Source organism: Geotrypetes seraphini, chromosome 6, assembly GCF_902459505.1.
Source record: "Geotrypetes seraphini chromosome 6, aGeoSer1.1, whole genome shotgun sequence".
NCBI classification, from domain to species: Eukaryota; Metazoa; Chordata; class Amphibia; order Gymnophiona; family Dermophiidae; genus Geotrypetes; species Geotrypetes seraphini.
Window position 1 is genome coordinate 221,358,309 of NC_047089.1, and position 24,009 is coordinate 221,382,317.

The following is a 24,009-nucleotide window of genomic DNA, read 5'->3' on the forward strand; positions in this document are numbered from 1 at the left end:
CTACATCCATTGAGGACATTTGCAAAGTGGCCACTTGGTCCTTAATCCACACCTTTACTTCTCACGACTATTTGGAGCAAAACTCCTGAAGAAAGGGTTTGGACAAGCAATTCTGCAGAATCCTTTTACTTCCTGACCACCAACTTTCCCTCAAACTCACTTGGGTTTCACTAGGCTCATCCAGAGCCATGATCCTGGCAGCTTGGAAGTTCCACATTTGAGAATATAATGCTTACTTGTCCTTGGAAAAAGCAAAGATACTTACCTGTAGCAGGTGTTCTCCGAGGATAGCAGGCATATATTCTCGTAACCCACCCACCTCCCCTAGTTAGCTTCTTAGCTTTTTTACTGAACTGATGGTCCCACAAGCTGTCATCTGGCAGGAAGGCATTAGAATGCGCGTGGTATTGACACTGCCAAAAAATTAAAGTGACAGAACACTTGGTAGTGTCTGTACTGTGTTCCGTGGATGACGTTACCCACATGTGAGAACATATGCTTGCTGTCCTCAGAGAACACCTGCTTCAGGTAAGTTTTGTTGTTTTACCCATTTGATATAGTGACTGCAAACAATCTCTTTAAGTGTATTACTCGGGCATCTAATTTATGGAATTTGTTATAGCTGACAATCTAATTAAACTGAGTTTTTAAAACATAGCCTTGAAGTCTTATAGAATCAATATTAGTATTGATTTTAAATGTTTAATTCCCAATTTGAACAAGCAAGTCAAGGCAGTTTACAGATTAGTAGTATGTGTAAGCTTGAAGTGTTTTGGTGGTCCTTGGAGCTTTCTCATATTCACAGTGCGGCCCTTTACATGAAAAAGGTTGGAGACTACTGCTGTAAGCAATTGTCTTTGGGAAGATCTACTTGGGAATGTAATTTCAAGATTCCTCCCTCGTACAGCCTCCTAGTAGCAATTTCCTCATTGTCTAAGTTGGGCAAAGGTGGGAGTTTTTAAGAGAATAACTTCCTTTCTGTACCTAGAGCAACTCCATGATTCATTTCAAACTTCTCATTCTTCTATTTTGTTTCCTTTAGAAATTTGATCATTATCATTAAGTTACTGCTTACAGGGCTGCTGTTGATCATCTTTGGAAGTACTTTTAAAACAGGAAAACTTCTTTTGTTTTCATGGTTCATGAAACTTGAATCTTTAATCTAAGCCAATAGGCAGGAAAGGAACCAGCCATTGAGAGGATGATTGCAGCCCTTTCTTAGAGCTAAGCTTAGGTTGTCTTCAGCAAGAGTAGTTGTGCTGGCTTTTTCAGTGTTCTGAGAAAAAATAGGAGTCCTGCTTGTAATGTTTTAAAATTTTCTTCTGCATATATATGGGTGAAGAATGGAATTGAGCCAGATGCCTTCAAGTGGGGAATTTTGATTCCCACACCTCTTATGGATTGCTTTGCTACATCCCACATGTTCTGGACTGGTCCACTAAGGCAGTGGTTCCCAACCCTGTCCTGGAGGAACACCAGGCCAATTGGGTTTTCAGGCTAGCCCTAATGAATATGCATGAAGCAAATTTGCATTCCTATCACTTCCATCATATGCAAATCTCTCTCATGCATATTCATTAGGGCTAGCCTGAAAACCCGATTGGCCTGGTGTTCCTCCAGGACAGGGTTGGGAATCACTGCACTAAGGTATGCTAGGAAAGAGAAATGATGTCTTAGCTGATAATTTTCTTTCCTTTAGTTCTACCAGATCAGTGCAGAAACCCTCCCAAAAACATTTAGTGGCCATAAGAGTTTAGGCACACATTACTTGTTTTTGTTATATATTCTTATGGGTTTTATATATGTCACATCTCTCTTCGTATAGTTATATTCATCTTGGCTATACATGACAGATAAAGCAAATTCTCCTCTCCATTGCTTTGTCATTTGAAGACCTAAGGCTGCACAGTGCCTTTATAGGGCAGAGCTTACCAGTCTTTAGTCTGTCTCCACCTGCTGGTTTACCGGCATAAACCACAGGTTCTGGACAGGTCTGGGAGGACTAAAGGAAAGAAAATTATCAGGTAAGACACAATTTCTTCTTTTCTGCTGGATAAACCTTTATAAAATTAACCCCCCCACACCAAATGTATGTAGAAAGGTATTGCCTATAAATCTTTATTTTTCAAATGGACTAACACAACTACCACAGTTTTATTAAAGAACATATAAGGTATGCATGAATAGTTTATTGTTCAGGCACGTTGCTAGTCAATGTGGGTATTTTATTTGTCTTCTGCAGTGTTTTGTTACAATCCTCCTAAAAATGGAGTTTATTACTTAACCCTCCCCCCCAAAAAAATAAAAACCCAACAAAACAAAAAAGCAAAAACATGGAGAGTGATTGTAGGTAAACATTACATAGCAGCTGTAATAGTTTTGCACCCATGAAAAGTCCTTATCATGCTGAAAAAATGATGCAAGTTTTGAATAAGTAAATGTGGCCAACATTACCTTACAGCTGATATGTAAGTTGTGCTGGGCAGTGTCTTATGCTTTCTTCTTCTCTTAGCCAGAGACAGTGGAGAGCAAGGAGTCTTCCGTGCCGAAGACGGACAAAAGCAGTGTAGTTTCCAAGAAGGAAGCCCCAGCCAGAGAGAAAGTCTCCACTACAGACTCTGCTGATGAGCTCTGCATGCTGAGCCTAGATGATGATGTCTTACAGTTAGGAGAAGAAGAAGAAGAAGAAGAAGAGCAGGATGAATTTGGTATGTGCATTTTACCAGAGGGTAGCTAAAGCAGCTATTATTAAGTATAAAGTGTTTTGCACACTTTTCCTCTCGAGGATTAAATAGTTAAAAAGAGTCATTCTGTATCGCTTGGTAGACTGGTATAGTCCTTACGAATGGGTAATACACTTCTCCCTCCGGATTCGCGGGGGATAGGGGCAGAGCCGGACCGCGAATGGTGAAATACCGTGAATATCTTCTGGTCCGGCTCTGACCCACCCCCGCCTCCCTCCTGCCTTCCCCCCGGCATCCCAGCCTTACCTGGTGGTCTAATGGGCTTTCGGGGCAGGAGCGATCTTCCTATGCTCCTGCCCCATGCAGATTGCCAATAGGAAATAGCTGCCGTGAGTTCCCGTAGTCTCTCGAGACTACGACGGGAACTCCCCACAGCCATTTCCTATTGGTGATCTCCACAGGGCAGGAGTGTAGGAAGATCGCTCCTGCCCCGAAAGCCCGCTAGACCACCAGGTAAGGCCGGGACGCCGGGGGGAAGGCTAAACTGTGGGGTTTTTTTCTTTTTTTTCCCCCTCCCCCAAAAACCGCAAATATGTGAAATCGCGATTGCCGAAACCGCGAATGGGGAGGGGGAAGTGTATGCCTCACTGCTACCAGCATGTGGAGACTGAGATCAAACTTGCATATCATATAGCATGCCCCTGTTGCTACTCCAGTTTTCCTCAGTCTCCAGTAGCAGGTGGTAAGGCTTTTCAGCTCCCCTCTTAGCACTGTTGGAACTTTGTTTGTGGACTCCTGGTTCCCCTTTTTGTGCCGGATAGAGCTTGGGTGGATTCTGTTTGGGGATCCGTCCGACCTCGGAGGTGTTAAACCTGGCGGGTCTCGTGTTGGGTCTCTCCCCCCACCTTCCTCCACCTCTCCATATTTTTGTAGTGGGCCTCAGCAGGCTTCCTGGCCTCCTGGTTTGTCAGCCCTCCAGCATTGAGAGCCGTGGAGTATGTTCTGACTAAGTAAACATAAATAACAAAAAAAATCCTGAGGCGTGATGGTCTAAAGGTCTCATTTCCCTTTAAAACTGCCTTTTTTTCTGTGTTTTTTCTCAACTAACCAGCACTTTCTTTACAGCTAGGGCGGTTTTCAGCACAATGAGCTCTTTTAAAAGGAAAAAGTGCTCCAGGCGCAAGGTACTCGTGGCTGGCCTGCAAGCGTTGTGCAGGCCGGAATGGTGGGGAAGCCTCGTTGGCAGTGGATGTCGGCGGCCAGGGCACCCCGCCAAATGTGCCTCGCGGTACGGCTTCGGATCGTGGGGAAGCCTGGGCTTCCCCCGACGCCTACACGGGGGGGGGGGGGGGGTTACCCAGCCGCCGCCGCCGCCGACGGTCAGGGAGCACAGGATTCCCTTACCACCGGTTCGGCTGGGGATTCCCTTTTCGTGTCGGTCGGTTCCTTGGCCTCAGTGTCAGGAAAATCCCAGGCTTTTCAGACACGACAGGCCACAGGAGCTCCGATTTTGGCGGGTTCAGGTCCAATTTCGGCGGGAACCTCCTCATTCATTTCAGTTACCTCAGGTAACCTTCCCCCTGTTCTGGAAATACAGGGGCAAGGTATGTCAGGGTCCCATGCTGGGGCAGGGTGTCCCTTGGGGCCGCCGGGGGTCTTTCCCCCTGAATTTATGTTAGCACTTTGTAAAGCTTATGTGCTGGCGGCAGGAGGTTCCGTGTCTACTCCAGAGGGGGAGGGGGGGGTTACCCTTGCCGTCTTCCTCACACAGCGGCGGTTTTGCCCCCTCTACTACTCTCATCCAAATGCCCGAGGGTCTTCTGGGATGAGGATTTTTTCCCAGAGGAGCTCAAGGTGATTGAGGACCTGGACCCTTGGGGAGAATTCCAGGATCCTCTTGGGGGGCCAGATTCCACTGGCGAGGGGTTCAAGCACCCCCCATCTGGCGAAGATGCATCTGTGGTGCACATTTTTCAGCAGGAAGAGCTCCATGAGTTACTCCTTCAGGTCTCCTTGGTTTTGCACTTTGAGGACCCCGTGTCGGAGCCCCCGCGTATGGTGGACCCCTTGCTTAAGGGGATTCACTCTTCTTCCCACTCTTTTCCTATGCATCAGGATATTCGGAACATCATGCTCGCACAGTGGCAGGAGCCGGAAGCCCCTTTTTGCTTTGCGCACCCCATGGCCCGCATGCATCCCATTCCGGAAGGGGATAAGGATACTCTGAAGTTGCCTGTAGTGGGTGCAGTGGTCTTGGCCATCTCTAAGCGGCATACCATGCCTGTTGAGGGCGTGCGGCCTTGAAGGACCCGGAGGAGCGTAAGTTGGAGTCCCTCCTTAAACAGAGTTTTGATGTGACAGCTCTGTCGGTCCAGGCGGCTATGTGTGGCAGGCTGGTGGCTCGGGCGTGTTTTCGTTGGGCTTAGCATGTACTTGATGATAAATCTGAGAATTGTGACTTGCTAAGGCAAGAAGTTGCCAAAATTGAATTGGGTGCTTCTTATCTCTTGGATGCTATGTATGACTTCTTGCAAGCTTCTGCCAAGTCTCTGGCCTTAGGAGTGGCAGCACGTCGTACCTTGTGGCTTTGCGCTTGGCGAAATCGGTGTCCAAAGCTAAGTTGACGAAGTTTCCTTTTAAAGGATCTTTCTTGTTTGGTGAGGACCTGGACAAGTTGGTTCAGACTCTGATTCTAAAGTGCCTCGTTTGCCTGAGGATAGGCCTAGGCCGCTGACTCGAGGCGGTGCTGCTTGTAGGCATTGGCGTGATTTCTGCCATTTCCGCTCTGGTTGAGGGGCTGCTTCTTTTCAGTCTCCTGGGCTCTAAAGAGTCAGGTTCTTCCAGCGCATTCGGTCCTTTCATGGGGCCCGCTGGGGTTCGGGTAGCGCACCCACCAGGTCCCCTGCTGCCCATCCTGCACAATGACTCCTTGCCAGCGCCCATCTTGGACGCCCTGTTGAGAGACTTTTATCCACAGTGGGCAGACATCACTTCCGATCAGTGGGTTCTGGAAGTGATCCGGGACGGCTATGCTGTGGAGTTTGCCCGGTCCTCGCCAGACCGTTTTCTCGCTTCTCCCTCGCAGGTGGCGTGGAAGCAGCAGGCCTTTCGCCAGACCCTTCAGAGATTTTTGGATCTTCACAAGGTGGTTCCAGTTCCCCTGCTGGAGTGGGACACAGGTTGGTACTCGATTTACTTTGTGGTGACAAACAAAGAAGGGACCTTTCGACCCATCCTAGATTTGAAGGGGGTCAACAGGGCTCTTCACGTGCCTTCCTTCTGCATGGAAACTCTGCGGTCTATGATTCTGGCGGTTCAGCCGGGGGAGTTTCTGACCTCTCTCGATCTGATCGAGGCCTACTTACACATTCCTATTCGGGCCTCCCATCATTATTTCCTGCGCTTTGCGATCTTGGGGCAACAATATCAATTCTGTGCACTTCCCTTTGGTCTGGCCACGGCTCCATCGAGGCGGCATTGCGCAAAGAGAGCATTCTTGTTCATCCTTATCTGGACGACTGGTTGATTCAAGCCAAGTCATTCCAGGAGAGCACCCGGGTCATGGCTCGGGTGGTGGAGTTTCTACAGTCACTGGGATGGATAGTCAACCTTGCAAAGAGCCGGTTGTCTCCGTCTAGGCGCCTGGAATATCTTGGGGGTCCTGTTCAACACCTCCTTAGGGAAGGTATTCCTTCTGGAGGTCAGGGTGAGCAAATTGCAATCTCAAATTCGCCTGCTTATGGTGTCCTCAGGTGCAGGATTTCCTCCAAGTCTTGGAGTTGATGGCGGCCTCGATGTAGTGAGGTGGTCGCGGGCCCACATGCGTCCTCTTCAGTATGCTCTTCTTTGGAGGTGGTCGCCTCAGAGGCACAGTCTGGATCACCCTGTTCCGCTTCTGGACATAGCTCGGGGCAGTCTTCACTGGTGGATTCAGACCCCTCCATTTTGTACAAGGGGTGAGTCTGGATCAGCCGGAGTGGATGGTGCTGCTCACGGATGCCAGTCTTCTTGGTGTTAGGTCAAAAGCGCGCCGGGACAAAGACGCGCGCAGACAACTGAGCGCAACGTGGAGGTGCGCACCGAAGAAAATGATTGTTTTAAAGGGTTCCGACGGGGGGTTTGGGGGGAAACCCCCCCCCCACTTTACTTTATACAGATCGTGCTGCATTGTGGGGGGCTTGGGGGGTTGTAACCCCCCACATTTTACTGAAAACTTCACTTTTTCCCTAAAAACCAGAGAAACAATTAAGTTTCCAGTATAATGAGGGTAGTTTCAACTCCCCAAACCCCCCACAACGCCGCCGCGATCTGTATTAAGTAAAGTGGGGGGGGGGGGGCCCAACAAAACCCCCCCGTCGGAGCCCCTAAAAACACTCTTTTTCTTCTGCGCGCGCTTCCATCTTGCGCTCAGTTGTTGGCGCGCGCCTTTGTCTTTGGCGGTTTTGTCTATGAACCGTCTTCTTGGTTGGGGGGCTCAGTGTCTAGGTCACTCAGCTCAGGGCACCTGGTCCATGGAGGAGGCTTCTTGGTTGATCAGTGTTTTGGAGACCAGAGCCATCCGTCTGGCGTTGCTAGCCTTCCAGTCCTTTCTGATGGGCAAGTCAGTCGGGGTTCTGTTGGTCAATGCCACGGCGCTGGCCTATGTCAGTCATCAGGGGGGCACCAGGAGCACTTTGGTGGTGCAGGAGGCGACTCTGCTCATGATTTGTGCGGAGTTTCACCTTCAAGAGATCTCAGCATCTCACATAGCTGGAGTGGAGAATGTTCAGGCAGACTTCCTAAGTCGACATGTGCTAAATCCCGGAGAGCGGTGTCATAAGCCTCGTGGCCTTTCAGTTGATAGTGCAGTCTTGGAGTCAGCCCCTCATGGACCTGATGGCCACAAGTGTCAACGTCAAAATACCCTGCTTCTTCAGTCATTGCAGAAACGGTCATGCCGAGGGCCTGGATGCTCTGGTTCAACCATGGCCAAGGAGGGGCTGTTGTATGTGTTCCCTCCATGGCCATTAGTGGGCAGAGTTATTCTCCACATAATTCGCCATCTGGGCCTCGTGGTTCTGGTGGCTCCGGATTGGCCTCTGCCTCTCTTGGACGACCTTCTAACTCAGGGTCCCATACCAATGTTCGATCCAGGTCCCTTTTGTCTTATGGCTTGGCTCTTGAAAGGGGTCGCCTAGGTAAGAAGGGATATTCAGATAAAGTGATCTCAATGCTCTTGGGATCCCGGAGGCTTTCCACCTCTCAGGCTTATGTGAGGGTTTCGCGTCTATTTGAGGAGTGGTGTGATGTGCGTGGAGTACCGTATTTTCACGTAGATAACGCGCACCCGTGTAAAACGCGCACACGGGTATAGCGCGCGGAAAACACAAATTTATGTACAGAAATTTTTATATACCGCGCACGCTGCCCGACTCTCCTTTCGCCCGCCCCGACTCTCCTCTCCCCCTTGAAGTCCTGTCCCCACCCTGAAAGCCTGATGCCCCCCCCCGACGTCCGATTCACCCCCCCCCCCCCGCAGGACCGCTCGCACCCCCACCCCGAAGGACCGCTCGCACGCACTCCCACCCGCACCCCCACCCTGAAGGACCGCTCGCACCCCCACAGCCTCCCGACCCCCCCCCCCATCATGTAGAAGCTCCTACCGGTGTCCTGCTGCTTTCTCTTGGCGGTCCCGGCCCTTCCGTGAGCCCTGCGCTGCTTCCTCTTCCAGCGGTTCGCCCTTTCCCTAACGTCAATCCCTCTTGCCCCGCCGACTCCCCGACACGATCGGGGCAAGAGGGAGCTCAAGCCCTCTTGCCCCAGCCAACCGCGGCACCCCCGACACGATCAGGGCAAGAGGGAGCTCAAGCCCTCATGCCCCCCCGACACGATCGGGGCAAAAGGGAGTCCAAGCCCTCTTGCCCCGCTGACTCCCCAACTCCCCGACATGATCAGGGCAAGAGGGAGCTCAAGCCCTCTTGCCCCAGCCAACCGCGGCACCCCGACACGATCGGGGCAAGAGGGAGCTCAAGACCCCTTGCCCAGCCAACCGTGGCACCCCCGACACGATCGGGGCAAGAGGGAGCTCAAGACCTCTTGCCCCCCGACACGATCGGGGCAAAAGGGAGCCCAAGCCCTCTTGCCCCGCCGACTCCCCAACTCCCCGACAATATCGGGCCAGGAGGGAGCCCAAACCCTCCTGGCCACGGCGACCCCTACCCTCACCCCGCACTACATTACGGCAGGAGGGATCCCAGGCCCTCCTGCCCTCGACGCAACCCCCCCTCCCCCCAACGACCGCCCCCCCCCAAAGAACCTCCGACCGCCCCCCCAGCCGACCCGCGACCCCCCTGGCCGACCCCCACGACACCCCCACCCCCTTCCCCGTACCTTTGTGTAGTTGGCCGGACAGACGGGAGCCAAACCCGCCTGTCCGGCAGGCAGCCAACGACGGAATGAGGCCGGATTGGCCCATCCGTCCCAAAGCTCTGCCTATTGGTGGGGCCTAAGGCGCCTGGGCAAATCAGAATAGGCCCGGGAGCCTTAGGTCCCTCCTGGGGGCGGGGCCTGAGGCACATGGACCCAACCCGACCATGTGCCCAAGGCTCCGCCCCCAGGTGGGACCTAATGCTCCCGGGCCTATTCTGATTGGCCCAGGTGCCTTAGGCTCCACCAGTAGGCGGAGCTTTGGGACGGATGGGCCAATCCGGCCTCATTCCGTCGTTGGCTGCCTGCCGGACAGGCGGGTTTGGCTCCTGTCTGTCCGGCCAACTACACAAAGGTACGGGGAAGGAGGGTGGGGGTGTCGTGGGGGTCGGCCAGGGGGATCGTGGGTCGGCTGGGGGGTGCGGTCGGAGGTTCTTTGGGGGGGCGGTCGTTGGGGGGAGGGGGTTTGCGTCGAGGGCAGGAGGGCCTGGGATCCCTCCTGCCCGTAATGTAGTGTGGGGTGGGGGTAGGGGGTCGCCATGGCCAGGAGGGTTTGGGCTCCCTCCTGGCCCGATATTGTCGGGGTGTTGGGGAGTTGGCGGGGCAAGAGGGCTTGGGCTCCCTTTTGCCCCGATCGTGTTGGGGGGGGGCAAGAGGGCTTGAGCTCCCTCTTACCCCGATCGTGTCGGGGGTGCCGCCATTGGCAGGGGCAAGAGGGCTTGAGCTCCCTCTTGCCCCGATCGTGTCGGGGTGCCGCGGTTGACTGGGGCAAGAGAGCTTGAGCTCCCTCTTGCCCCGATCGTGTCGGGGAGTCGGCGGGGTAAGAGGGCTTGACGTTAGAGAAAGGGCGAACCGCCGGAAGAGGAAGCAGCAGGCGCAGGGCTCACAGAAGGGCCGGGACCGCCAAGAGGAAGCAGCAGGACACCGGTAGGAGCTTCTACATGATGGGGGGGGGGGTCGGGAGGCTGTGGGGGTGCGAACGGTCCTTCAGGGTGGGGGTGCGGGTGGGAGTGCGTGCGAGCGGTCATTCGGGGTGGGGGTGCGTCGGGGGAGGGGGAACTATGTAAAAAACATTTTTATATAGCGCGCTCACGCGTATACCGCGCAAGGTTATGCACGGTTTGTAAAAACACGTATAACGCGCGCGTTATATGCGTGAAAATACGGTAGTCTATTTTCGCGCTTCCCTGCCTAACCTCTTAGAATTCTTAAAGGATGGCCTGGATAGGGGACTGGCTTGGTCTTCTCTCCGGATTCAGCTTGTGGCCTTGTCAGCTTTTCAGGGGTTCTTGAAAGGTCAGCGTTTGACTGCCATTCCTGATGTGATTCGCTTCTTGCGGGCGGCCAAGTTGCTCAGGCCTCCCGTACTACCCTCTGTTCCATCTTGGGATCTGAATCTGGTTCTGTCCGTTCTGGTGTGCCCTCCTTTTGAACCGTTGGGCGACTGCTCTTTGAAGGACCTTACTCTTAAGGTGGTCTTCTTGGTGGCCATCAGTGTTCCCGCTAAGGTGCGCTGGCCTGCGCGCGCGCACAAAATATTACATCGCAGCGCAAAGTTTCTCTTCACAGCGCACACACGCGTCGCAAAGGTAAGGGGAGGTAAGGTAAGGGGACGCATTGGGGGGATTGCACTTCCCCACAATTGCCATGCTTCGGTTCCTCTTCTTCCTTCCTTCCTCCCCCCCTCCCCCCCCGCGGGACCCTGCGGCACCATCAACTCTTACTCCCTCTAATGTCGGCCCTGCAGCTCCAGACTTCCTCGCACCTTCTCCCCTCCCCCTTTGGATCGCTATTATTTTAAATGTTATAGCCGCGGAGCTGTATCCATCAGTGGAGATGTCTAACCTCGGCCTGCCCCGGAACTCTTACTGCAACAGTGACTTCCTGTTCCTGCCTAGACGGGCGGCTGCTGCAGTAAGAGTTCCGGGGCAGGCCGAGGTTAGACATCTCCACTGATGGATACAGCTCCGCGGCTATAACATTTAAAATAATAGCGATCCAAAGGGGGAGGGGAGAAGGTGCGAGGAAGTCTGGAGCTGCAGGGCCGACATTAGAGGGAGTAAGAGTTGATGGTGCCGCAGGGTCCCGCGGGGGGGGGGGGAGGAAGGAAGGAAGAAGAGGAACCGAAGCATGGCAATTGTGGGGAAGTGCAGAGCTGCAGGGAAGAGTGTTGCGGTACCCAGCTGGAGGGAGAAGGAAGATGAGGGAGGGAATTAAAGGAGATGCCAGGGCTTGGAGCATAGGAGGAAGGTATGCCAGTCTAAGGGAAAAGGAAGGGGGAGATGTGAGAGCATGGAGGGGGAACGAAAGATGGAAGAAAAGGAAAGGAGAGAGATGCCAGAGAATCAGGGAAGGGGAGATACCAGACTATGAGGAGAGGTGTGGGAGAGGGAAGGCGAGGAGAGAGATGCCAGACCAATGGGGTGAAAGGAGAGATGGAAGGGGGAGGCATACAGTTTCTGGAAGGGGCATAGAAGGAGAGAAGATGCCATATAGGGGAAGAGAGACGGCAGACAGTGAATGGAAGGAAGAGAGTTACAAGAAGATGAGGAAAGGAGAAACCACAGAAGACAAAGGTAGAAAAAAATTTCTATTTATTTATTGCTTTAGGAGACATGTGTCACTGTTTCTGTGAAGCATTGTATGCAGAGTCCAGCTTCTTGCTGGTTCAATTTAACCTTTGTCTATGTATTTTTATTTTATCCCCCCTTTTACAAAACTGTGAAGCGTTTTTAGCACCAGCCTTGGTGGTAGCAGCTCTGATGCTCAGAATTTTATGAGCATCAGAGCTGTTACCTCCGTAGCTAAAATCCACACTACAGTTTTGTAAAAGAGGGAGGGGTTAGTTTGTGATTACATATTCCTTACTAGGCGAAGGTGTTTTCTGTGTTCTGTGTGTTCGAAAGACATGGTTTTCTGTTAGGATTGATGGTGTAGGATTGATCTGTGCTGGTCTGGCTTGTTTAGTTTTACAATGGGTGTATTGATGTACTGCTCACTGCAATATGTAAGATGCTGCCTTTTCCTAGGTACTCATGTGTGACGTGTGGTTTGTTACTAAAAATCATGTTTTTCTTACAGATGGGGGGGGGGGGTGCCAAAAAATGATGGGCCCCGGATGTTACATATGCTAGGTACGCCACTGTATGTAAAGATACCAGAAAGCTGGCGTAGCAAAAACTTCTAAGTTTTGAGTATTTAACCCTCCCACAATCTCACGGGCACTCGTTTCAAGTTTATTGAGATTTTGATTTAAACGCAATATCAAATATTTTCAATGCGTATAACAAAAATAAATTTGGGGAAATAAATAAAACCATTTGAACCAGTGTTCCCGCTAAGCTGCGCTGGCGTGCGCTGGCGCACAAAATATTACATCGCAGCGCACACGTTTCTCGTCACAGCGCACGATCGGAAGAGGCGTACGGCAGATGGCAGGGCGGCGAGAGGAGAATCGGGCGAGTTGGCTCATAACTTGCTGGCGCCCGATATTTTTGGCTCACGGTGAAAAAAGTTTGCTCACAACACCCGCCCGCTTAGAGGGAACACTGGTGGCCATTACTTCAACTAGATGTGTTTCTGAGTTACAGGCTTTCTCTTGTAGGGCTCCCTTCTTGGAGTTGTCTTGAGGCCTGTTCCTTCCTTTCTGCCAGAAGTGGTTTCTCCTTTTCATGTCAATCAATCTGTAGTCCTCCCGGTATTGGGTTGTAGGAAGGGCTCTTCTGAGCAGAGACGGCTGTGCAAGTTGGATGTCAGTCGGGTTCTTCACTCTTATGTACAGAGGTCAGAGGAGATAGGAAATCAGATCATCTCTTTGTCCTTCTAACGGGTCCTCGTAAGGGGGATGGCGCTTCTAAGGCTATGATTGCACACTGGATCAAGGAGACTATTGCTTCCGCTTATCTTCTGAAGAAGAAGTCTGTTCCCGACTTTCTCAAGGCTCATTCCACTAGGGGTCAGGCAGCTTCTTGAGCTGAGTGCCTCCGGTAGATATTTGCAAGGCTGCAGTTTGGTCTTCTCTGCATTCCTTTGTCAGACACTACCGTGTGGTTGTTCACACATGTCGGGATGCGGTATTTGGTGAACGTGTTCTGTTGTCAGTCCTTCGAGGGTCTCACCCTTAATGGGTACTGTTTTGGTATGTCCCATTTGTAAGGACTTTACCAGTCTACAAGCTAACAGAAAGAAAATTAGCAGGTAAGAACCTAATTTCTCCTTTTCAACCTCTAAAGATAGCAGAAACAAAATGTAATAATAGAATCAGAACATTTTGTCACTTAATTCATAGCATCCCCTCTCTCTCATATCTGTTAGCTATCTTGTATTTATGCTTTCTTCTCTTGGGGTGTTGCCATTGTAGGTAAGTTCTTGGGGCTTTGGTCACTGACATCTTTTTTTAAAATGTGAAGGGATAATGAAACAGATACTGTGCTGTCAGGATATACCAGCTCTTCTCATAATGCCATCCAGGTAAAACCTGTGTTTCTTTTACAGGCTGTAAACTGGAAGATGCTGAGCTGAAGTCAAATGGTTCGAATCAATCAGAGATGGAGGTTTCTTCTCATCATGAGATGGTAAGTTTGTTCCTTTTGATACAGCATCATTTGTGCAATATAATCCATGACTTGTTAGTTTCTGTGAGTTTTCTGACTCATAAGAATATAAGAATTGCCATACTGGGACAGACTGAAGGTCTATCAAGCCCAGTATCCTGTTTCCAACAGTGGCCAACCCAGATCCCAAGTACCTAGCAAGATCCCAAGGGGTGATTGGTGTTGGGGGCTGGTTTTGAGAGCTCTCCTGTTAAGTTTTTGCTTTGAATCAGATCATCTTCATGTTTGTGTGTTTTGAGCCCTGAAGTATCTTATCCACTAGATGAACCTATATGGCAGTGTTTGTACCTATGCTTTATGAGTATCCTTATTTTACAGGAGAAAGATTCCTCACCAACCGCAGTCCTCCCCTTGGAAGCTCTTCTTGGCTTTGTATACTTTGACTTGAACTTCTGTGGTTACATTCAGAGAAGAGACCTGGAAAAACTCTTCCTTACACTGGGGCTGCATCTTTCTACAGAGCAGGTACCACACAGCCCATAAATCCTGTTCAGATGATTCATGGATAATTTGCTGTAGGAAAAATCAACAACTCTTTCTTTTCCACTTGATACCTTTTCTTTCCTTTATCCTTTTCCATCCAAGTCAAGTTCCAATGGCACTTGCTGATCCTGTGGGGTGGCCATCATACAGTGTACTAAAACCCCATTGGAATTGTATGGTTCAGCAGTTAAATATGCAAATGTTCAATCCTGGCTTCTGAAACTCCCCTGATGACCCACAACCAGTCACATTTTCAGAAAATTCACAATGAACATGTATAAAATAAGCATGTCTACACTGAAGAGCAACTATATGCCTAAGGAAGATGGAACAAATACTGCATAACATGGACAATTTTGTTGCAGGTTTCCGGATCGCGTCTTTGTCGGGTTTCTACCTGACAAAGACGTAGCAAGACCCGGAAACCTGCAACAAGCACAGTGCCAGTTGCGGAAACCCTGAGAGAACATAGACAAATTTATTCATGTTTCATCGTTGTGGATAACCTGAAAAGCTGACCAGCTGTGGAGTTATCAGCAAAAGTTTAAGAAGCAATTAAGTCAATAGTTAGCAGTGTTTGAATTCATTTTAAAGTTAATTAGATATTTAAAGAGCAATCTGGTTAAACCAGCATCACTAAATGTGATAGGTTAAAGATGACCAGATATTTATGCAACCAGTTATATTTAATCATACTATACTGATATAACTATGTCCGCAGAACATATCTAATCTTTTATATTATTATTATTATTAATAGTTATTTATATACCGCCTAACAATGGAGGTTCTTAGTGGTTTACATTCAGGTACTTGAGCATTTTTTTTTTCCTATCTGTCTCAATGGGCTCACATTCTATCTAATGTACCTGAGGCAATGGAGAATTAAGTGACTTGCTCAGGGTCACAAGGAGCAGCTGTAGCTCTAACCATTAGGCCACCAATCTCACTGATTAAAGATGCTGTCTCTAAGTAGTGATAGGGAGAATCTATGGTGTTACTGGTTTACAGGCAATGAAGGATTCATAACAACACTAAAGTAACATCCCTCAAGTACAAGTAAGGCTCTTTTTCTGAAATAAATTGTTGGTTGTATTCCTTTTTTGTAATGCTTTTGGTCTTTTAAGTTTTGCTTGGCTACTTACTTTATTTTATGTATGTGTGTGTTTCTTTCTTATGATTTATTTTTATATATATTTTGTAATGTTTTGTGTAGTTTTATACACCACTTTGGATATCTCATAAGGCAAGGAAGGAGGTTTAGAAGTCCTTGTAAACAAATAAGTGAGCAAACTACAAATCTGAACCCATGACAATGCAACAAGTATTCTTTCAGTCTGTGTGTTTTGGTCACAGGTGAAGATCTTGGTGGATAAGGTGGTACCACGGTTCGTATGCTATTACAGAACTCTCCAGTTCAATCAGGAAAACTTAGAAACTGCCAGCAGTGAGCAAATTCAAGAGGACAACTTGTGTGGTAGGTGGAGAGTCAAACTTCTGCTGTCACTCCTGCTTAGAAAGAAATAAGCAAGAAGATATAATCTGAGTCCCTGTGTATAAAACTCAACACACCTTGTTCATGGGATGCCACTGGTTTCAACATGACAAAACTGAGGGTTCAATTGAGCTGTCTGTGCAAAGAAGTGGAGGAACAGCAGATGTACAGAGCAGTCAGAGCCAAGCGTTCATCTGGTCTCAATCCTGCTGCTGATGCAGTTTTAATGCCCTCAGTAGATATGAGACTTGCAAAGAGTTACATAGCCACTCTCCCAAGTATAAACTATAAGCTGAACTTTCAGCTAAGATAGGATAGAGATATAAAGTTGTGTTTTTGCATCAGTGGAAGCCATCTTACAGAAGAAACTGGCCACCAAAAAGAAGATGATCACCTCTGCGTGACTAAACACAAGGCCCAATAGTAGAGAGAAGAGCGTGCCTGGTCTTCAAAACCCACTTTATTAGCAATCAGACATAAAATCCATCCGTGTAGTAGTCTTTGTCAATCATAAAAACATGTGTCAAATCATGTAAATCATGGACTTACCATGAACCGTGTTTCAGCTACATAGCCTGCATCAGGAGTCCCAGACATGTAAGTGACAAACCAATATTGCGAGTCTATGAAGATATAGTGTTAAAAACACCATGCTGATAAACGTACCTTTTGAAAAGGAACTCAGCCATCTTACAGAAACCAGACTGGCCCAGATTATGGTTGAAGGGAAATATGATGAGCATGAGAGTCATTCAGTGTATTCTCTGTGGATATCATAGACAGATTTCCAACATGACTATTCACTGACTGAATGAATTACCGTATTTTCGCGGATATAACGCGCACCTGTGTAAAACGCGCACAGGGGTATAGCGCGCAGAAATCACGATGATATGTACCAAAACTTTTCTATACCGCGCTCAGGCATATAACGCGCATGATGCCCGACGCTCCTTTCGCCCGCCCTGACTTTCCGTGCGCTGTCCCGACTCTCCGTTCACCCCCCCTGACTTCCGTGCACTGCCCTGACTTTCCGTGCGCTGTCCTGACTCTCCGTTCACCCCCCTGACTTTCCGTGCACTGTCCCCCCTTGAAGTCCTGTCCCCCCTTGAAGGTCTGTCCCCATCCTGAAAGCCTGATGCCCCCCCCCCCGACGTCCGATACATCCCCCCCGGCAGGACCACTCGCACCCTCACCCCGAAGGACCGCCGACTCCCCAACAATATCGGGCCAGGAGGGAGCCCAAACCCTCCTGGCCACGGCGACCCCCTAACCCCACCCCGCACTACATTACGGGCAGGAGGGATCCCAGGCCCTCCTGCCCTCGACGCAAACCCCCTCCCCCCAACGACCGCCCCCCCCCCCAAGAACCTCCGCCCGTCCCCCAGCCGACCCGCGACCCCCCTGGCCGACCCCCACGACCCCCCCACCCCCCTTCCCCGTACCTTTGGAAGTTGGCCGGACAGACGGGAGCCAAACCCGCCTGTCCGGCAGGCAGCCAACGAAGGAATGAGGCCGGATTGGCCCATCCGTCCTAAAGCTCCGCCTACTGGTGGGGCCTAAGGCGCGTGGGCCAATCAGAATAGGCCCTGGAGCCTTAGGTCCCACCTGGGGGCGCGGCCTGAGGCACATGGGCCAAACCCGACCATGTGTCTCAGGCCGCGCCCCCAGGTGGGACCTAAGGCTCCAGGGCCTATTCTGATTGGCCCACGCGCCTTAGGCCCCACCAGTAGGCGGAGCTTTAGGACGGATGGGCCAATCCGGCCTCATTCCTTCGTTGGCTGCCTGCCGGACAGGCGGGTTTGGCTCCCGTCTGTCCGGCCAACTTCCAAAGGTACGGGGAAGGGGGGTGGGGGGGTCGTGGGGGTCGGCCAGGGGGGTCGCGGGTCGGCTGGGGGGGCGGTCGGAGGTTCTTGGGGGGGGGCGGTCGTTGGAGGGAGGGGGGTTTGCGTCGAGGGCAGGAGGGCCTGGGATCCCTCCTGCCCGTAATGTAGTGCGGGGTGGGGTTAGGGGGTCGCCGTGGCCAGGAGGGTTTGGGCTCCCTTCTGGCCCAACTACACAAAGGTACGGGGAAGGCGGGTGGGGGTGTCGTGGGGGTCGGCCAGGGGGGTCGCGGGTCGGCTGGGGGACGGGCGGAGGTTCTTGGGGGGGGGGGCGGTCGTTGGGGGGAGGGGGTTTGCGTCGAGGGCAGGAGGGCCTGGGATCCCTCCTGCCCGTAATGTAGTGCGGGGTGGGGTTAGGGGGTCGCCGTGGCCAGGAGGGTTTGGGCTCCCTCCTGGCCCGATATTGTCGGGAAGTCGGCGGTCCTTCGGGAGGGGGGGGGGATGTATCGGACGTCGGGGAGTCGGCCGGGCAAGAGGGCTTGGGCTCCCTCTTGCTCCGATCGTGGATGCGGGTGCGGGTGGGAGCGCGTGCGAGCGGTCGTTCGGGGTGGGGGTGCGAGCGGTCCTGCTGGGGGGGTGAATCGGGCGTCGGGCGGGGTGGGAACTATGTTTAAAAACTTTTCTATACCGCGCTCAGGCATATAACGCGCGAGGGGTATGCGCGGTAGGTAAAATCGCGTATAACGCGCGCGTTATATCCGCGAAAATACGGTAGGTGGCAAAGCTGAACAGGGGCTATGTCTGTGGCACATTTGGCTTTGCTTGCCATGGTGTCCATACTGCATCTAACTCTTGTTTCTTTCCTGCAGGGAACCTCTCTTTCCTGCCGTCGTCACTGGGGCCTACAGTCCCAGCAATGCAACAAGCACTAGCAGAGCAGCAGGATCTGCTGCCCTATAATGGAACACTGATAAATGTGAAGAACCTGCTGGAGAAGATGGAGCAGACAGAAAATGGACGTTTACAGCTGGAGAACAAGATCCATTCTCTGGAAAACAAACTAGGTGAGCACTAGGAAGCACTGTGTGAAGAGGGAGTAGTGATGGATAGGAAGGAAGCCCTCTTCTCCTGCACTCGCACCTTGAGAGATGGACTAGATTCTTCCCTTAGAGCAGTAATTCTTAATCTTTTTTGAGTCATGGACCCCTTTAAGAATCTGATGAAAGCTATGGACCCCCTTCCCCAGAAATATTCACATAAACACAACTTTGCATGCAAAGAATATAATGCACTTTATTTATTGAGATTTTATTGTCTCATACATATATGACATACACAAAGTATTATTAAACTTTAAGCAATCTAAAAAATCCCTCCTTTTTATGCAAAAAAAAGGCCACTCATTATAATTATGGAATACAATCCTCTTGTGCATATTAAAACAGATCTACCACTACGCTTTTTACTACCATTACTAATACTACATCTACTCTCTTGTTATCTGCAAGAGAAATCAACAGTAATGGGTTGTATAGTGATTATAAAATGTTAATTTTTATCTGACCCTCACAGACACCCCCCCCCCCTGAAACCCATCCAAGGACCCCAGGTTAAGAACCCCTGCCTTAGAGTCTGTGCAAAACTTTCCTGGGAGGATGAGATTCTACATGGATTATGATTTTCTCTTGGCAAACTGGATAAGGCTACTAAACATAGGTGACATCATTAGGTGACGGTACTAGACAAAATCTGCTCTTCAATAGCTCAGAAAAGTCTAGATGGTTTTCTGAACATGCTTGTGCATTCCTTCCTGATGGATGCTCTTTCTCCTTAGCCTGTTTTGTCTGCTCTGCACTAAGGGTTGATTTGCTGTCTATCTGTTACTTAATAATGTAACAATTACTTGCCAAAATGTCTCTTAAGCACAGAGAAAAAATATTACCTTCAACATTAACTCTGTTGAACTTGAACTGATAGGGGTGTTGTTCACAAGTACAGAAATTTTTTATTTTTTATTTTTTAATTTTATTTATAAATTTTCAATTTTTACAATAATTGATTCTTAAGTAATATAATTAATTACTATATATCATTGTATTTATCATTAATACAACTTAATTTATAAACAGTATATATTGTAAATTATATATAATCAGAAGTTATAACTCCCTCCCCATTTTACAAATAATGATTTTAATATTTATGCAAATCCCACCCCATTCCTATATAAGTACTATAATTGTGCTAAGAAGTCTAATCATTAGAATAATTAGTCAATGGTTGCCAAATTTTTTTGAAATTATGAAAATTTCCATGTTGTAATGCTAATACTTTTTCCATTTTGTAAATATGACAGACAGAGTTCCACCAGAACATATAATTTAATTTGGTGTAATCTTTCCAATTTTGAGTGATTTGTTGCATGGCGACTCCTGTCAATATTAATAGCAGCTTATTATTATTTACTGAAATCGGACTCTGAGTTCTCATTGCAGTACCAAATAATACGGTGTCATATGAGAGTCCTACATGATTTTCTAGTAATTTGTTAATTGTTAATTAGTAATTGTCCTAACAAAATATCCCTTTGAGGCTTTCATGATAGGTGTATCTGATGTTTGGGCCCTTTGTGCAATGTCTCAGTGTGGTAAGTGCAATTAGAAGTCTTCTTATCACAATATGGGCTCTGTGCTTAGGGAGTTTTTAGAAGATTCTGCACTGATGTAAAATCAGTTCCTTTTGAATCCTCTTGCTCATTAAAAAAAAAAAAAATTGAAAACACGACTCTCATCATGACTTTCTGAAACAAAGCATGAAATGTTGCTACTGCTGCTCATAATAATACTAGCTGAAAGCTCCCAAGTGCCTCTTCCCATACAGTAACTCGTAGCTCTCAAGTTCCTCTGCATGGTGCTGGGAATTTAGCCCACACATGGTGTGATTCATCTTCAAGGTACAGAAGATTGCCCACTATGCCAATACATATAGAGCACTAATGTCCCCAACATCTGCTGAAATTCACCATGGAGTGTCTCACCGTGCTAGTAAAATCACAATCGGTGTTGCTTAATCAAAGCATTCACACCACAAGATCTGTTTCCAAGACTGGCATGGCAGGGCTTATAGAGGATGCAGAACATCAAATTTCAAGTTCAAGTTTATTTAAGCTTGATATAACGCTTAACCATCCTAAGCGGTTTACATAACAATTAAAAAATAAGGGGATCTGACAAATACAGTTAAAATATGATACAGATAAAAGGGAAACTTTACATGATACAAAGGGAGGTGGGTGGGATTACAATGTTTCTATGAAAAAAACCTGGGGGAGGGAAAAATGAAAGGGCATGTAGAATAACTGAAATTGAGTTCCAAGTCTACTCTATTCATCATAGGCATCTTTAAAAAGTTTCTCTTTCTTAGGAGAAGGCAAACACACATGTCTGGGATAGTCTGGATGGATTAAAGGAAAGAAAATGAGTAAATAAGACATTAATTTCTCTTTCTAATTTCCTTTTTTTGAGTCCTCCCAGACCAGTCCAGAACCCACCCATGGAAAGCTTTGTCAATCAAGGGTTCTTAGTCAGACAGATTCAGAAAGCTAAAAGTAAGTAGGTTATAGCCCTTTCTGAAGGTAGTTGTTCCCTTGGTGTATGGCATTTTCATTTCTGGCATAGTGACCATGAGCTGATGATTTTGACTGCAGTAAGATTGGCTTTGGAGGTGAACTGGAAACTCAAAACATAAGAATTGTTTTCAGTAGTCTTAGCTTTGATATAGTACACTGAGGAACTGAAGACAACACCAGTCCCTTACAGAGAGAGTAAATTAACTCTATACTGGTTTTCTCTGTCACCATCTACTGGCAGGGTGACATAACCCCTTGTTTCAACTGGTCTGTCAGAACTCAAGGAAAGGAAATTAACAGGTAAATTCAAATTTCTCCTTTTTTTCTTACTACTGCTATGTCCTGTCATAATACACATAGCACCTCTTCCCTGGAAAATCCAGCTCTTTCTCCTCTATTCTTGATTTCACAATCTATCGACATACATACCAAACAATCTTGTACTCATTTTGCCATACTAGGCAATTGGTCAGATCAAAGGTTCATCTAGCTAAGCATGCTGTTTCCAACAGTTGCCAATCCAAATCACAAGTAAATGGCAGGATCCCAGAAATTAGCTAGATTTCATGTTATTTACTCTTAGGGATAACCAGTGGCTTTCCCTAGATCTACCTTAGAATAGCTTATGGCATTATATAAATTTTTTGCAAAACTTTTTTTTTTAAACACAGCTACTTTTAACTGCTTTTATCATTTCCTCCAGCAAATAAATTTCAGATTTGTTGAGTGAGTGAAAAAATATTTTTTATGATTAGTTGCAAATATACTTCTTAATAACTTCATGGTGGGTTCCCTAGTTGTAGTACTTTTTGAGAAAGTAAACGATCAGTTTATATTTGCTCATTTCACTCCACTCACGAATATATAGACATAGAAACTAATGGTGGATAGAGACCACGAGGCTTATCCAGTCTGCCCTTCCATACCATCTGCTATCCCTTCCTCTCCCTTAGAGATCCTATGTGCTTGTCCCATGCTTTCTAGAATTCAGATAGAAACATAGAAGATGACATCAGAAAAGGGCCATGGCCCAACAAGTCTGCCCACTGTAATGACCCACCCCCTAATTTCTTCCTTGAGGTGATCCCACATGCTTATCCCATTTTCTCTTAAAATCCAGCACGCTGCTGGCCTCAATTACCTGTAGTGGAAGACTATTCCAATGATCAACCACCCTTTCGGTGAAGAAATACTTCCTGGTGTCACCATGAAATCTTCCACCCCTGAGTTTCAACGTATGTCCTCTTGTCGCCGTAGGTCCTTTAAGAAAGAAGATATCCTCTTCTACCTCAATACGTGACATATTTGAACGTGACATATTTGAACGTCTCAATCATGTCTCCCCTCTCTCTAAGTTCCTCGAGTGAGTATAACTGCAACTTACCCAGCCGTTCCTCATACGGGAGATCCTTGAGTCCTGAGACCATCCTGGTGGCCATTCGCTGAACCGACTCAATTCTCTGCAAATCTTTTTGATAATGTTGTCTCCAGAATTGTACACAATATTCTAGATGAGGACTCACCATGGATCTGTACAACGTCATTATAACTTCGGGCTTCTGGCTGACGAAACTTCTTTGGATACAACCCATCGTTTGTCTAGCCTTGGATGAAGCTTTCTCCACTTGATTGGCAGTCTTCACTAATGATCACTCCCAAGTCCCGTTCTGCTGCAGTTCTTGCTAAGGTCTCACCATTTAGGGTGTAAGTTCTGCATGGATTTCTGCTGCCGAGGTGTATGACCTTACACTTTTTGGCATTAAAACTTAGTTGCCAAGTTGAGGACCAATGTTCCAGTAAGAGTAGGTCCTGTGTCATACAGTCGGGCATTGTGCGTTTGCCTACTATGTTGCATAGTTTGGCGTCATCTTCGAATAATGTAATTTGCCCTTGAAGCCCCTGAGCCAGGTCCCTTACGAAGATATTGAATAGGATCGGACCCAAGACTGAGCCCTGCGGTACTCCACTGATCACTTCCGACGTTTCGGAGAGAGTACCATTCACCACCACTCTCTGAAGTCTACCACTGAGCCAGTCTTTTACCCATGCAGTTAATGTTTCTCCTAATCCCATCAAACTCATCTTGCTCAATAACCTGAAGCCTTATTGAAGTCCAAGTACACGATGTACAGGGACTCCCCCCATATCCAGCTTTTTCGTTTCCCAGTCAGAGAAGCTGATCAGATTGGATTGGCAGGACCTTCCCTTTGTAAATCCATATTGATGGGGATCTCGTAGATTCTCATCGTTCAGGATCGTATCTAATTTGTGTTTGATTAGTGTTTCCATAATTTTACTCACTATCGATGTGAGACTCACTGGCCTGTAATTTGCAGCCTCCGTCCTGCATCCCTTTTTGTGGAGTGGAATGACGTGAGCTGTTTTCCAGTCCAATGGGACTCTTCCTGTATCATCTCTATTAGGTAGCCACTCCATGCATCTGTAAAGAAGTATTTCCATAGATTGCTCCTGAATTTATCTTCTTTCACCATTCTATGCCCCCTCAATAGGCAACATGGTCTTCAGTCCATACTTACTCTAGACATGGCCAGAAAGGGTGCAGCCTTTGGAACTTCCATGTTTCTAGCAGGAGTTTCTTGTTACATCCCAATTTGAGGACTGCTTTTAAGCATCCTACAATTTCTGGACTAATATGTTGGTGACGCAAAAGAAGGAGAAATTTTGTCTGCTACTTTTTTTTTAATCCCAACAGATCAGTCCAGAATCCTTAGGTTTTACTTATATTATAGTTCTTTGGGCTTCTCTTTAATATCATTAATATATAAAATTTTGTACAAGTAAATCAGCCAATTATTAATATATAAGGCAGATTATTCCCCACAAATAGCAAAAAGAGAAGAAGCCTGTAAATCAAAAC

The 24,009-nt window shown here is 48.2% G+C and overlaps 1 protein-coding gene across 3 annotated transcripts in view; it reads left to right on the forward strand.

Moving 5' to 3' along the window:
• CCAR2 (cell cycle and apoptosis regulator 2) overlaps positions 1-24,009 on the forward strand; it is a 106,153-nt gene that overhangs the window by 72,380 nt on the left and 9,764 nt on the right. For all 3 annotated transcript variants that reach the window (XM_033949856.1, XM_033949857.1, XM_033949855.1), the window contains exons 16-20: positions 2,513-2,708; positions 13,584-13,663; positions 14,021-14,167; positions 15,542-15,662; positions 18,373-18,567. In XM_033949856.1, the coding sequence (XP_033805747.1) occupies positions 2,513-2,708; positions 13,584-13,663; positions 14,021-14,167; positions 15,542-15,662; positions 18,373-18,567 (739 nt within the window). The remainder of the gene's footprint in view (positions 1-2,512; positions 2,709-13,583; positions 13,664-14,020; positions 14,168-15,541; positions 15,663-18,372; positions 18,568-24,009) is intronic.